The sequence below is a fragment of the Perognathus longimembris genome, chromosome 12 (assembly GCF_023159225.1).
Source record: "Perognathus longimembris pacificus isolate PPM17 chromosome 12, ASM2315922v1, whole genome shotgun sequence".
NCBI lineage: Eukaryota > Metazoa > Chordata > Mammalia > Rodentia > Heteromyidae > Perognathus > Perognathus longimembris.
In genome coordinates this window covers 49733444-49748488 of record NC_063172.1, presented here as the reverse complement: position 1 = coordinate 49748488, position 15045 = coordinate 49733444, and the positions used below count along the sequence as shown (strand labels likewise).

General features: G+C 36.8%; 1 protein-coding gene across 9 annotated transcripts in view; it reads right to left on the bottom strand.

Moving 5' to 3' along the window:
- Stau2 (staufen double-stranded RNA binding protein 2) overlaps positions 1-15045 on the bottom strand; it is a 262522-nt gene that overhangs the window by 100970 nt on the left and 146507 nt on the right. For all 9 annotated transcript variants that reach the window (XM_048358488.1, XM_048358487.1, XM_048358484.1 and 6 more), the window contains one exon: positions 10434-10741. In XM_048358488.1, coding sequence (XP_048214445.1) covers positions 10434-10741 — 308 coding nt within the window. The remainder of the gene's footprint in view (positions 1-10433; positions 10742-15045) is intronic.

The window sequence follows — 15045 nt, the reverse complement described above, 5'->3', positions numbered from 1 at the left end:
AAAAGAAAAAAAATGAAGTTTAGAGCTTGAGTGCAGACAGAGCAAGTACCTCAGAAAACAAAATTCAAAACCATCCAGAATGTATTCCAGTCTCCATAATATATCATATATATGTGAGGATATAATTTGGAATCACTGGGCCCAGACTAAGTAGGAAAAGGTAACTCATTCTCATAAAAAAAGGCAAACAATTGGGAGACTAAACTCAATTTATTCAGATATTGAAATTGGCAGAAAAGAGTTAATGTACTTATATGTACTCTCAAGGGTATAAAGGCAAATACATCTATAATAGATGAATGGATAGAAAATATCATCAGAGGACAAAACTATTAAAAGAACCATATAGATATTCCAGAAATAAAGAACATACTACCCAAAGTAAAACAACAGTTAAAACTTCAGTGGTTGAAGGTGAAATTGGAATTAGTGAATTTCTCAATCACTAAAAATTACAAAATCTGCAGTTCACAGAAAAAAGTAAACAGTAAAAATTTCAGTGGATGAAGGTGAAAAAGGAATTATTGAACTGCTCAATTACTAGAAATTATACAATCTGTAGCAGAGGGAAAAAAAAAAGAATAGTCACAGTAATCTGAATATTGAAGATGCATGCAAATAAAGTCCCAAATGTAGAGGTGGAAAGAGAAAGGAATAGAAAAAAATTACTTCAAGAAAAAACAATCAAAACTTCCCAAATGTGATTGAAAGTAATAAATAGCACATTTCAGAAAGCAAGTGACACATAGTCAAATGATGGCCCTGAAAGGATATACCCAAGAGCTAAGTCCTAGTACATCTCAATGTGACTTTATTACAAGTCAGAGTCCTTACAAATATTATTAAAGATTTCAGGATGAGATCATCCTGGATGATGTCAACACAAAGGAGAAAGCCTTGGAATGAGTTCTCAAGCCAAGGAATATCAACAACTGCCGACAGCCACAAGAAGCTAGAACAGAGGCACCAAAGGGATTCTGCCTCAGAACCTCCCAACAGAGCCATCTCTGCTGACCCTTATTCTAGACTTCTGGCCTCAAAACTGGCTGGAGATGAATTTGTTGTTGTTGTTATTTAATGTTTTTTTTTCAAATCAATTATGCAATGAACATCTTCATACTTACTAATTACTTTCTCTGGACAAATGGCAAGATTACAAGTGAGCAATTAATAAATAATAAATTTTTAAAAATTAGAATTCTAACTTCTAATTGAAAAATAAATTCACTGCACACAGCCTTTTGCAGATTAATAGAAGATTAATACAAACTGCACATAATGAGAGAAGGTGGGGCATTTTCTACTTCCTGTTGGTATAAAATTCTAGTCTTGCCGGCTAGAGGTGGCAGAACAAAATGTTGAGGGCTGGCAGAAGAGCCACACATTTAAGGAAGAAATCCTAGAAGCAACAGAGCTGCAAATGTGATACAATACCAAATCTGAATATAAGCCCTACCCAATCCCAACTGACTGATAACATTCACATACACAGGGGAGACCCAAAAGAGACTGATCTAAAAGCAAGCAGAAAACAATGACAATTGGTTGAAATTTGAAAGTGTGCAGTCTGTAATCTCCACAGAACTCAAATGACTGAAAGTGAAATATAGCTTTACTACTTTGAGGTAACAATGGGCCTGAGGCTAGCAAAGGTTACAAATTTAGGAGGCCAATCCTGGAAGCTACAAGAGGCAGAGACAGACAGTGAGCTCACACTCAGTATGTGTGGAGAAACAGGTCAGCTAAATGGTATCAACACAGAAAAAACAGTTTGTAGTTTTAGTACAGGTAACTAAACTTTTCAGGCCAAACAACAAAAAAAGTCACTAATCGGAAAAAGGAAAGATGATACAGATTTGCTAGAGCATGTTATGATGTCCAGTTTAAAAAAAATTAAAGCCGGGGCTGGGGATATAGCCTAGTGGCAAGAGTGCCTGCCTCGGATACACGAGGCCCTAGGTTCGATTCCCCAGCACCACATATGCAGAAAACGGCCAGAAGCGGCGCTGTGGCTCAAGTGGCAGAGTGCTAGCCTTGAGCGGGAAGAAGCCAGGGACAGTGCTCAGGCCCTGAGTCCAAGGCCCAGGACTGGCCAAAAAAAAAAAAAAAAAAAAAAATTAAAGCCATGCAGTGAAGAGTGAAACACAGAAAGACATTAGTCAATAGAAACTGACTCCTACAGGGCTCAAATGTTGAGACTTAGTTGACAAAAACTCCAAATCAGCTATTTTTTTTAAAACCCAAATGAAAATGTGAAAGAAAAAAATACATAAACTTTCTGAAATGAAAGTTATTATATGGAGTCAAGAGAAAATTGGAGGAGATAAGGGGAGATGAATCATTAAGCTTGGCTAGATCAACAGAATAAATTTTACAACCCAAAACATTAAAGAAAAATTCAACAGAGCTGAAATGTGCAGGGAAGTATTATTAGATTCAACAGATATATAACTGAGATTCTAAAGGACAAAGGAGAGAAGAGGCAGAATCTATTTTTGAAAAACCATGGTCAAAACTGTTTAAAAATTATTTTATGATTCTGTGTGGCCATATGAGTCCTAACACCCTATTTGATTAAAAACATTCCTGGAAATATCATAGGCAAAATGGGGAAACATGAAAAAAAACTAATACCTTGATAACAGCTAGGAAAAACAAAACAGTGCTGAGAATCTGGCTATCCTAAGAAAAGATCAGCTTCAGCTTTTACTGCCTATCATACACAAAAATTAATTTTAAACAAATTTAATATAAATCATTAAAATGAAGACCATAAAACAACCATAAGAAATCAGAAGAAAAAAATATTTTGGGATGTTGGGTAGTGAAAACATTTCTTAAATAAGACTAAAAAGGGAAAAAATAAATTTTTCATAAGTGAAAACTGCTGGTGAAAAGCAGTAGTTAAGATTCTGAAATACATTAAGATTGTGAAAGGATAAGATAGAGGCAGAGAGATAATACCTGAATGCAAATGACTTACATTCAGTATACAAGCCTGACTCTGGTACTTGGAAAGGTAAGAGCTAAAAGGATCATGAAGGCCAATCTAGGCAAACATTAGTGAGATTCCAACAAAAGAAAAGTGTGGTGTTTATGCTTCCCACCTAGAGGGAAGCTCAAGTAGGAGGATCACAGTCCAAGGCTGGCACACCAAACAAAAATGAGATCCTATGGGGAGAAAAAAACTAAAACAGAAAGGATTACTGGATGGGGCTCAAATGGTAGCTGGGTACCAGCAGTTATGCCCTGTAATCCTAGCTACTCAGGAGGTTGAAATCTGAGGATCATGGTTCAAAGCCAGCCCAGGCAGGAAAGTCCATGAGGCTCTTATTTCTTTGAGCTGTGGCTCAAAGTGTTACAGCACTAGTCTTGAGTGAAAGAGTTCAGGGACAACACTCAAATTCTCAAGGTCAAGCCCCATTATCAACCAAAAATAATAACAACAAAAAAGGTAAAAGAAACTAAAGAATAGTAACAAAGAAATAAAAATGGGGTAAAAGGTATTCACAGTTTACAAAGATATACAAGTGGCCAAAAAGCACAGATGAAGAAAAGTTAGAATGATTACTCATCAATGAAATACAAATTAAAAGATCTATGTCATCCACTGTACTCTCAATAGAATATTGACTAATATGTTGAATCTTAATACTTTGCTGGTAGGAATATAGTGATACAACACAGCAATAAGAATCAGAGTTTTAAATAAATTGTAGGTACACTTACCATATGATCCAGCAATTTCACTCCGAGGTATTTTCTCAAGAGAATTGGAAACATGTCAACATAAGATCTTGTACATGAATTTACATAAATCACATTCCTCATAATACCCCTAAATTGAAAATAACCCAAATGCCTATCACTAGATAAACTGAGAATCAATCTGTGGTAGGCATGTACACGTACACACACACACACACACACACACACACACACACACACACACACACACGATGACTAGCACTTAGCAATAAAAAGGAACAAATTACTAGTTTATGAAAAAATGAGTGGATATCAGAATATTATACTGAGGACAAAAGACACAAACTGCATGTATGATTTTATTTATGTGAGTATCTTGAAAAGACAAAACTAATAATATTTATGCCAGAAAGTATATTACAGTTGTCTGGAGAAGGAGCATGTGGGGAAAACCTAGTAAAAACAGGCACAAAGACATTCTTTCCCTATAATGAGTAGGAGTCAGTGAAATAGGTTTGTTGGAATGAGAAGTGTTCCTTTATATGCTATATCCCACAAACTCTTCTCTTTTTTAAGAGATGTTTTGGTGCTGGGTGCTAGTGGCTCACACCTGTAATTCTAGCAACTCAGGAGGCTGAGAGCTGAGGATCATGGTTCAAAGCCAGCCTGGGCAAAAAAGTCCATGAGACATCTCCAATTAACCACCATAAAGCTGGAAGTGAAGCTGTAGCCCAAGTGAAGGAATTCTAGTCTTGAACAGGAAACACAGCAACAACACCTGAATATAAACCCCAGTAGTGGCACACAAAGAAAAAAACCAACAAAAAACTCACATCAACATCAAGCTTTTCTAGCAAAAGAAAATATAATCCACTTTAGGTAAGAAAAGTTTTTCTTTCCATATTTGAACTTCAAATAACTCCAAATAAAATTTTCACCTTCAGTAGAAATCTCTCCTGATACTAACAGAAAGTCCCTCTATAGTTCTATTTGGAGAGAACACACAGTCATCTTTTCTTATACCAAGGTTGCTTATTTCAGATCTGCATCAAAGTTTCTGTGGTAGAAATGGCTCACACTGTGTTAGTGTATGCAAACCACATTTCTAATTGAGATGTATGTATGTATGGATGGATGGATGGATGGATGTATGGATGGATGGATGTGTCTGTGTGTCTCAAAGTGGAATGTATGTATATGTCTACAATGTGCATATACATGTACATATACACAAATTATTTCTTTCTCCACATCTCATACTGGCAACCTATAAGGCTGCACACTTAATAATAGTCCTCTAAAAGAATGGGTATCTCAATTCTTTAAAAACAAAACTTCAAATGGCCTGCTTAATGATAAATATATAGATTACAAAACAGGAAGTACAAGAAAAATGAGGAAGAAAAGAAAGGGTAATCCTCTAATTCTCAGAGAGGCTAGCTACCCCTCCCACCTACCTCAGGTCAATAATCTGCACTTAGGTCATACTGTTAGAAATAAAATGTTAAAAAGAAGCCTGTAACTGTAAAAGTAGCCTGCTATAATCATATTAAATCCCTAACGACTTTACAAAAGGAGACGTATCAGTTGAAATACAGTAAGTGTGAATTATATTTGAGAAGAAAGCTTTCAATGTAAGCAGATATTTTCATCTTGCTGTAATGGCACCATGATTTAAAACTCATGATGGAAAGTACCCCTTTATAAAACACTCTTAGTGATTTGGAAAATTAATACAGCTTAACTGGAACACCAACTAAGTGCTTCTCTGTACTATTTATGTGAGAACAAAACCTTAGTACATCAGTTACTCTATCAGTTTCACAAAAGATACCATTCAATGGGTGACAATCACATGGAATATACAAAATGACACACTGTAATGACATCCATCTGCAAATGATAATTTACTAAAATATTTCAATTATATTTTAGTGTAATTTTTCTAATGACTCCTTTAAACCAAAACTGTTTATATTTACTACTTATAAAAGATTTCTGGTCTATCTGGGAGAAGGTGGTTCACACTTGTAATCCTAACCAATCAGGTGGAAGCTGTGATCTGAGAATCAAGGTTCCAAGCCAGACCAGGCCAGAAAGCCCATGAGACTTTAATCTCCAATTAACCAGCAAAATAGGGCTGGGATGTAGCTCAGTGGCAAAGCACTTGCTTAGCAAGTACAACATCCTGGGTTCGATTCCCAATACCCAAAACAAAAAACAGCAAAAAGCCTGAAATAAAGCTGTAATTCAAGTGGTAGAGCATTAATTAGCCTTGAGCACAAAAGCTCAGGAACAGCACCCAAACTCTGAGTTCAAGCCCCAGGACCAACACACACACACACATTTTCTGATACAATTATGGAAAAGTAAATTAAAGGTGTAAAAATTTAGATTGTAAGACAAAATCTTCTTCAGTTGGGTGCCAGTGGCTTATACCTATAATCCTAGTTACCTAGGAGTCTGAGATCTGAGGATCATGGTTTGAAGCCAGCATGAGTAGGAAAGTGCATGAAATTCTTATCTTCAATTAACCAGCAAGCAGCTGGAAGTGGAGCTGTGGTGCAAGTGGTAGAGTACTAGCCTTAAGCACAAAAACAGGGAGAGTACCCAAGCCTAAGTGGTAGGTAGGTAAGTAGGTGGCAGCAGAGAGAGAAAGAAGAGAGAGAGAGGAGAGAGCCTCTTACTATGTTCAAATACATGCCATTTCTAGAATGTTTTTTGACATAATTCTCTTTTTAAAAAATGAATGATGGGGGCTGGGGATATGGCCTAGTGGCAAGAGTGCTTGCCTCGTATACATGAGGCCCTGGGTTCAATTCCCCAGCACCACATATACAGAAAATGGCCAAAAGTGGCACTGTGGCTCAAGTGGCAGAGTGCTAGCCTTGAGCAAAAAGAAGCCAGGGACAGTGCTCAGGCCCTGAGTCTAAGCCCCAGGACTGGCAAAAAAAAAAAAAAAAAGAGTGATGGGGGAGAATGATGGAAGGTGTGATATTGATCAAGATGCATTTTACTTATAAAGTGATTTGTTGAATGGTAATCCCTTTGTACAACTATAAAGATAATAAAAATTTAAAAATAAAATGAACCAAAATTTTTCTGTGTAAGAGCACAACTGTACATTTCAAATTGTAGTAACAAAGGAATTGTTTACTTTTTTCATCATGAATGCTTCAAAGATAGATATGCTTAACCCGACTTAAACATTATACAACATATATGTACCAAAACATCATATTACCTCATTAACATAATATGTATAATATAAATCTTCATATATTAGATAATTAACATATATATAAATTACATACTTATATGTAATTATATATTTGTTGTGTATGTATAATTATTTAAAAATCAGTTAAAATAAATTTAATTGTTAAAAAGCTGAATGATTTTGAAACATGGCAGAATTTAAAATAGAGTATCAAGGTTTACAACAACATGAACCTGGCAATGCACAGCATGATTAGAATTGAATGAGTTTTTGAAATGTAGTAAAGTCATAGAAGCAAACTGACTGCTAGACATCAGAGGTTCTCAAAACTACTGACATGAAACTTTTCTAAAAATAAATAAATCAAGATGTTCAGCTTTCAAGAAAAGACAATTAAAATACACTCAATAGCGCTAAGAAATAAATACTCATTTATGACAAGAATTTGTAAGACTTGCTTCTCTAATGATAAAAAAATCTTTATGTGAAAGCCAGTGCTGGTGGCTCACGCCTATAATCCTAGCCACTCAGGAGGCTGAGATCTAAGGATCATGGTTCAAAGCCAGCCCAAGAAGGAAAGTCTGTGAGACTATTATCTCCAATTAAACACTCCCTCCAAAACACAACACAAAACAAAACAACAGAAATGAAGCTGTGGTTCAAGTCCAAAACACAAAACAAAACAACAGAAATGAAACTGTGGCTCAAGTGGTAGAATATTAGCCTTGAATAAAAAAGCTCAGGGATAGTGCCCAGGCCCTGAATTCAAGCCCCAGCATGGCGTGCACGCGTGCGTGTGTGTGTGTGTGTGTATACCTGTGCATGCACACACAATCTTTAGAGACCAAACAAAAATAAAAGAATTACTGAAAATGTGCAAAATATTCAGTTACTTTTGGCTCTGTAAAAGTCAGCTTTGTTAATAATAATTTTAATTATATAAATAATCTTACTTTTATAGACTTAAACAAAAGGATGTGAACTGAATGCTGACTTTCTGATGAACAAACTAGCTTTTCCTAATTTGTAAATTTCCATTCAAAGTTGCAGTTGGCTTAGGTGGTAGAGTGCCAGCCAATGAGTGCAAGTGTCAGATACTGGGTTTGAGTCTCCATTGGAGGGGGGTGGGAGGGGGGGGAGGCAGAATTTGTTTTCCACATATTCACATAGTTTTACTTGATAATACAGTATAATTGTCACATACAACAGCTAGATTAAGCTTAAATCAAACTGCAATGGGCAACAAAGGCCAGAGAAAGGTTTACACAATAGTCAATAAGCAATAATATCTTTCTATTGTGCAATAAAATAAAAGGAATTAACCTAGAAACAAAGAAAACGAATTTATTGTTTTCAAATTCCAGAAATAAAAGTAACAGAATAGCATAAAACCCAAAACAAGCTGATTCTGTAACTTCCAGATTGCAGTCTAATCAAAATATTTAAGAAATAGAAACTATATACCTTTCTACTAGGAATATATACCTTAGAAAGTTATCTAGAAGGAATAGGCTTTAAACTCTCAGCCACAAAGAACCTTCTACTGTGACATGCTTAAGATGAGCTAGGCATGACACAAGGCACCAGGCCCTCCCATTGAGACTTGCTCGTTGCCTGGCTGCACACAGTGAACCACCACCAACAAAATATTCCACACCATACCAGTTCATTCAACCAAAGAAGCAGCAAGGCTTCAAGACCAACAGTTTATATTCATTAGTATGTAAAAAAATCACAATACACAGAGCTGGAAAATGCTTAACTTGTCCATAAATGAAAGTATATTATCTTAACACAAGCTTTTAAAAGAGATCTAAGCAGACAGCTCAGTATATGAGGGTAGCAGATTCTACATTTTGGTTAAAGTGGAGATATGTTAAAAATCATATTTGTTAGTGCTAAGGGCTAACAAATAACAAATTTAAAAATTTAAGTTCTTCTGGAAGCAAAATTATATCTTGTATAATGTATCTAAGCAAAAAAAATCAATTCAGAAATTGAATGCAATTTGTGCTTAGTATCTAGAAAAGTGTAATACTATCTATGCTCACACATTTCTAAATGACTAAATTTATAAATAAGCAATGAATTTCTTTTCACTAGTATATTTCTAATTTATCCTATGTAGATAACTGGTAGAACTAAATATTATTTAGCTTTTATTCTAATATTGTATATGAATCAATGTCATATTTTTAACAGTGATTTATTGTAATTCTTAAACAGTAAAAAAACAAATTCTAAAATTATAACTTGAAATTAAGCATTTAAAATTTCAGATGACAGAGCCAATAATTGGTAACAGCTTCTTTAATTTCATATTCATAGTCCAATGAAAAACACTGACAACTACCTTGCAATAGATGGAAAGGATCAGAAGGGTTCTGTGAAGGAAAAAGACAAAACAAAACATGCAAAATACACCCCCCCCAAAAAAACATGATCTTTCTCATTTTATAATCTAAACTTGTAAGTTGTTGATGAATACATGATCATTCTGCACAATACAGATCTTCTAGAGCATTTCTAAAGGAAATTACAGTTTTTGGTCTTCAGGAATAAGACTAAGATGGCGAAGGGGTGAGAACAGTAAAATCTGGGAAGCATCTTTCTACACACAAACAAGCTGTAGTCATCAGTCAATTGGCGGTTACAGTTCAATATATGATTTTCAAGGCAACTAAGAAATCAGGACACATTTATTTCCCCTTCCTAGAGTTAACAATTCTTTTAAAAGCTATGAAATATCCATAAAGGAATGTTGGTTTTGGGGGGGGGGGGGTTTCCTTCCAAAAGGGAACAAAGAATAAATTTATATGCACAAATGAAGTTAAACTGTTAAGCATAAACAGCTACCCAGTAAAAGAGTTGAAGCAGTGGCTATTCTACCTAGATAGTTCTACAACATGATCCGGAAAAACAAATACATATGATTATGCCTCAAATAGGAGGCACTTCATTATTATTCAAAGACCATGTGTAATTAATTGCTAAGGTAAGAGACTTTTAAGGTAGGGTGCTGTACCTTACTTGTGTACCTGAAACAGTACTCACAACAGAATTTAAAATTCAAAACTGCTTTGAAAGAAAAATCATCATTAGAAAACTCAACCCTGATGTAAAAAGGAGAAGTGAGAGTAAATTGCTAACACCAATGTCTCAAGGCAAAAATTTTTGTTGTGGAAGACAGAGTGAGAAGATAGATGCACCCAATGAAAACCAGCTGGAAGACAGACCGGAATATGAAAACTAAAAAAATTTGTTTTAAGAATAAGGAAAATGGAGGAGAGTCAGGCAGGAGAAAAATTACTTGAGAGACAGAAAATGAAAAAATGAGGCATATGCATGTGGCTCTCTTTTTTTCTGTCTTGTGTTCCTAAGTAATTTAAAATGTAAGTGGCATGTAGGCCACAACTAGCAGGCAAGGATGAGCCTTCTGATGAATAGAAATGAAAGACTGGGAGCTATTGTACTGTTTGCTTTTTCTTTCTCTTTTAATTCATACCTGAAAGCCTTGAATCCTTGCTAAATATTCCAGTTGTTTTGAAGGTTGTACTGGAGAACAAGGGGGAGGAGGAGAACTTCCTTTTAACCCTATGGCTTCAGCTGTAGGAGATGTTCCATTCATGAGGAGTTCCCTGGCAATGGTGGCTGAGCTGTTTGATGTGGGAGATATACTGAAGAAAGAGCTTGAAGGCTGGTTCATATCCTTAGGTGACAAATATCCTAGAGTAGTGCCAGAGATCACTTTGTGGCGGCTGGCTTCCATCTCTTGATAAACATCAGGAGACAGATGAAGAATTCCTTTTGGAGCTACAAAAAAAAAAAAAAAAAAAAGAACACCACTTAAAAAATTGAAATAAAAACATGACATAGCATAACTCAGTGGCTCCCTAGATACAGCAATGAAGAAACGAGAGGCACCATCAATCTTAGCATCTTCCTCACACCTTCAGAGGCAATTGCAGCTCCTGTTCACAGTGCAATACGTGATTCAATGTTCCTTTAAAATCACAAGTTTTATGAACCCAGGAAAGTGGTTTCAGTGGAACTTGCATATAGTAGGAAGGCTGTGGAGGACAGGGAAAATTTTTGGAAGGTCAATGGGAAAGGCAAGGCATTGGTGGCTCATCTTGAGGACAAAAGCTCAGTGACAGCACCTAGGCCCTAAGTTTAGGCCCCCGGACCAGCTCACGTGTGTGCATGTATACACGCTTATATACATACCCAGAATAAAAAGAAAAAAACACTTCACTTTATCATTTATCTCAAAGAAGTTTCAAACCACATTTTATAGTGCTTGTTCTAAGCTCTTTTGATCAGATATGAAACTCTCAAGTGTTTCATCTTTAAAACTTACAAGTTATCCTTTATAGAGAAGGTGCTCTGAAAGATACACCTAATTTCTTTGGTCTTGCCCGAAACCTTCTGCTCATTTCCACTAACTTTGATTCAAGCTTTCCATGTTTTACACCTGGACTACTATAACAATCACTGCATGTTTTTACTGCTACTCCACTACCCAGTGTCAATCTCATAAAATTTGTTCAATAATAAAGTCATATGGAAAATAATGGGGGGGGAAGGCAGATGGACAACATGGGCAAAGGGCAAATGAAGGTACTAAGAGAATTTGTATTCCAAGATACCTCAGGTGGCTCCTTACCACTAAGACACCCAGAGGAGTGGGGGGGGGGGGGGCTCACCCCTCATCCTGATGGCACTAAAGTATAGGAAGGCTTTATATGTGTATGTATAGATTAGTGATAAATTATTTGTCTGTCATGCATGGGAATCTAGGATCCATCTCGAACAATACACACACACAGGCGCGCGCGCATGCGCGCGCACTCCCCCCAAATTTCACATCAGATCATCATATTAATAAGCAAGGTAAACTTAGTTCAGAAATATCACATTTTTGGTTCACATGGTATCTAGATGTAAAAATCGAATAATGACATGACATAATTGTTAAAGGAGGATCTCTGGAGAGTAACTAGAGGAAAAGGGGAAAGAGAAAGGAGAGAGTGATAGGAGGGTGAACATAAAAGTCCATACGAAAATAATTCAATGAAACCCACTAAAAAATGTTTAAAAAGAGAGAGGAGGTTGACAGAGGGGTTAAGAAGAAATAATATAAATGTGATGAATTTGATCAAAGTATATCATATGCATGTATGTAAATATTGTAGTGAAACCACTTTGCAAAGTTAATTTATGCTAATCAGAGGAAAAAATGACACATTTACTACACATATAATTTGTTTCCAGTGTTTGCAGGGTTTGCAACTATAATCAAAATAAATCCTTATTTACATAACAATTTCTATTGAGCAGAAGCAGAATTGCTACTTCAAAGGAGATATGCATATATATATATATATATAGAGAGAGAGAGAGAGAGTATTCTAACAATACCAATCCTCATCCAAAGAAATAATACCAATTTCACATTCCCACAGAAATACAGGAAAGCACCTTGCTTCCTAAACAACTAAAAACTGTAATATTCAATACCAAAATAGGAAGCAAGGTGCTTTCCTGTATTTCAGTTGGAAAAGACAGAAATGTTCACTTCATAGGTTTATAAACATGTTAAAATGGAGTTATTAATTTTGAGTGCTATGATAAAATTACTGACAAAAGCTGGGTACTGGTGGCGCATGCCTGTAATCCAAGCTACTCAGGAGACTGAGATCTGAGGATCGCAGTTCAAAACCAGCATAGGCAGGAAAGTCTGTGAGACTCGTCTCCAATTAACAACCAGAAAGCTGGAAGTGGCACTGTGACTCAAAGTGATGGAGCTCTAGCCTTGAGCAAGAGCTCAGGGACAGCTGGGCTTTGAGTTCAAGTCCCAAAGCTGACAAAAAAAAAAAAGTAAGCCACACTTAAGAATTAAGTGTTCAGTCTTTTCCTGACCCAGAGGTCTAAGCCCTAGTATACAGGCCTAACAAAAAGGCTGTGACAAGCAGGGCACCTCAAAGAAACGGCCCCTATACAACTGTGGGGTGAGATATAAAAAGTGGTTAAAGAGAGAGAGAGAGACAGGGAGAGAGGAAGGGAGGAGAAGGGAGGAAGGAGGGAGGGAAAAAGAGGGGGAGAGGGGAGGGAGGAAAGGAGGGAGAGAGGGAGAGGGAGGAAGGAAAGGAGGGAGAGAGGAAGAGGGAGAACAGGAGAGGGGGGAGAGAGAGAGAGAGAGAGAGAGAGAGAGAGAGAGAGAGAGAGAGAGAGAAATTTTCCTAAAAACTCAACACGAGGTTAGGAGGTGTAGCTTAATTGGTAGTTACCTAATATACAGCAAGAGGGGCAAAAACCTGAACACAGGTAACAGTAAGAGCAATAATAGGTGTTTTGTTTTTGTTTTTTGTATGTGCTAGTCCTGTGGCTTGAACTCAGGGCCCAGGTGCTGTCTCTGAGCTTTGTAGGCTAGTGCTCTACCACTTGAGTCAAAGCTCCATTTTCAACTTTTTTTTTTTTTAGTGATTAATTAAAGATAAGAATCTTGTAGATGACTTTCCTTCTCAGGCTGGCTTTGAATTTTAATCCTTAGATCTTAGCCTCCTGAGTAGCTGGGATTTTAGTCATGAGCCAACAGCACCTGGCTGTTAGTTTTTTTAAAGACTGCTTTGTAATGGAAGTAGAAATTCTTTTCTAGTTCACAAATGTACACACATTTGACCAGAGAAGGAGATTGATCTGAATTTTCAAACTGGAGTTGAAATATTATTTTTTTTATTTTAAAAAGATGAAAGTAAGTAATAACAAAGAATAAGAACCTATTAGTAAATAAATTCACCATTAATCTTTTGGGGGCAAGGGGAGCCAATCAAGGGGCTTGAACTCGGGGCCTGGGTGTCATCCCTGAACTCTTTAAGGCAAGGTTAGTGCTCTACCACTTTGAGCCACAGCCACAGTACCAGTTCCAGTTTTCTGGGGGTTAATTGGAGATAAGAGTCTCAGGGATTTTCCTGCCCCATCTGGCCTCAATTCAGGCTGGCTTTGATACTCAGATCTCAGACTCCTGAGAAGCTACTATTACACTGGCACCTGGCTAATCTTTTCTTTTTAACCTTACACTAATGCAATGATTTATACTTTTGCCAGAAAATTTGCTTAACAAGAATTCAGGAGCACAAAATGAGTAATACGAATCAAAGAACAGGTCTGACAGGGTCTCTAAGAAGGATCTAGGGGTCCCTTTAGGCGCATGTCCATGAATGAGCCTTGCAAGGTTAATGAAGTTAATTTTTTTGGTAATACACACTGATGTGTACCATTCTGAAGAAACAATCAAGTCTGGGAATGTAGCTTAGTGGCAGAGTGCTTGCCTAGCATGTATTAAGCTCTGGGTTCAATTCCTCGGTACCACATAAACAGAAAAAGCTGGAGGTGGCACTATGGCTCAAGTGGTAGAGTGCTAGCTTTGAGCAAAAGAAGCTCAGGGACAGTGCTCAGGCCCTGTATTCAAGGCCCAGGACTGGCCACAAACAAATAAATGAATATATAATCAAAAGCTTACAGGGACTGACAGCCCTCCCCCAGTAACACACTTAAGAAGTACTCAATCTATTTCTATGATTAGCAGCAGCTTTCAAAATGAAGATAATTACAGGGTAATAATGAACAAATGAAGCTAGGTGTAGTGGTATATGTATACCTTCAATCCCAGCACTCGGAAGGCTAAGGCAGGAGGATCTCAAGTTCAATACTAACCTAGGTTCCACATAAAGTGCCTGTATCCCCAAGTAACAAAACAAAAAACAATTGTATGAAATAGTTTGCTTTTCACCTAGTATGTGACCAAACTAACCACAGTACAGGTAGCTAACTGGATGGAAATAGGCATTCTGCAGGAATGTTAACTCTTTTTGAAGGATAAACCTTTCTCAATAAAGACAGAGCTACGCCCACATCTACGGAGAAAGCCAAAGCTATAGCAGTGAAAACTAAGTTAGAGAGGGCAGCTAAAGAGTAGATAATGAGTCACTTTCAATCTGCATTATGTTTAAATGAGGTACATATATGGCATATGACAGTGACCATCCTCATTGGTCAGCTTGATTTACTGTTTAAACTGTGTTAAGTGCTGTGGCATGGCTCAAGTGGTAGAGTGT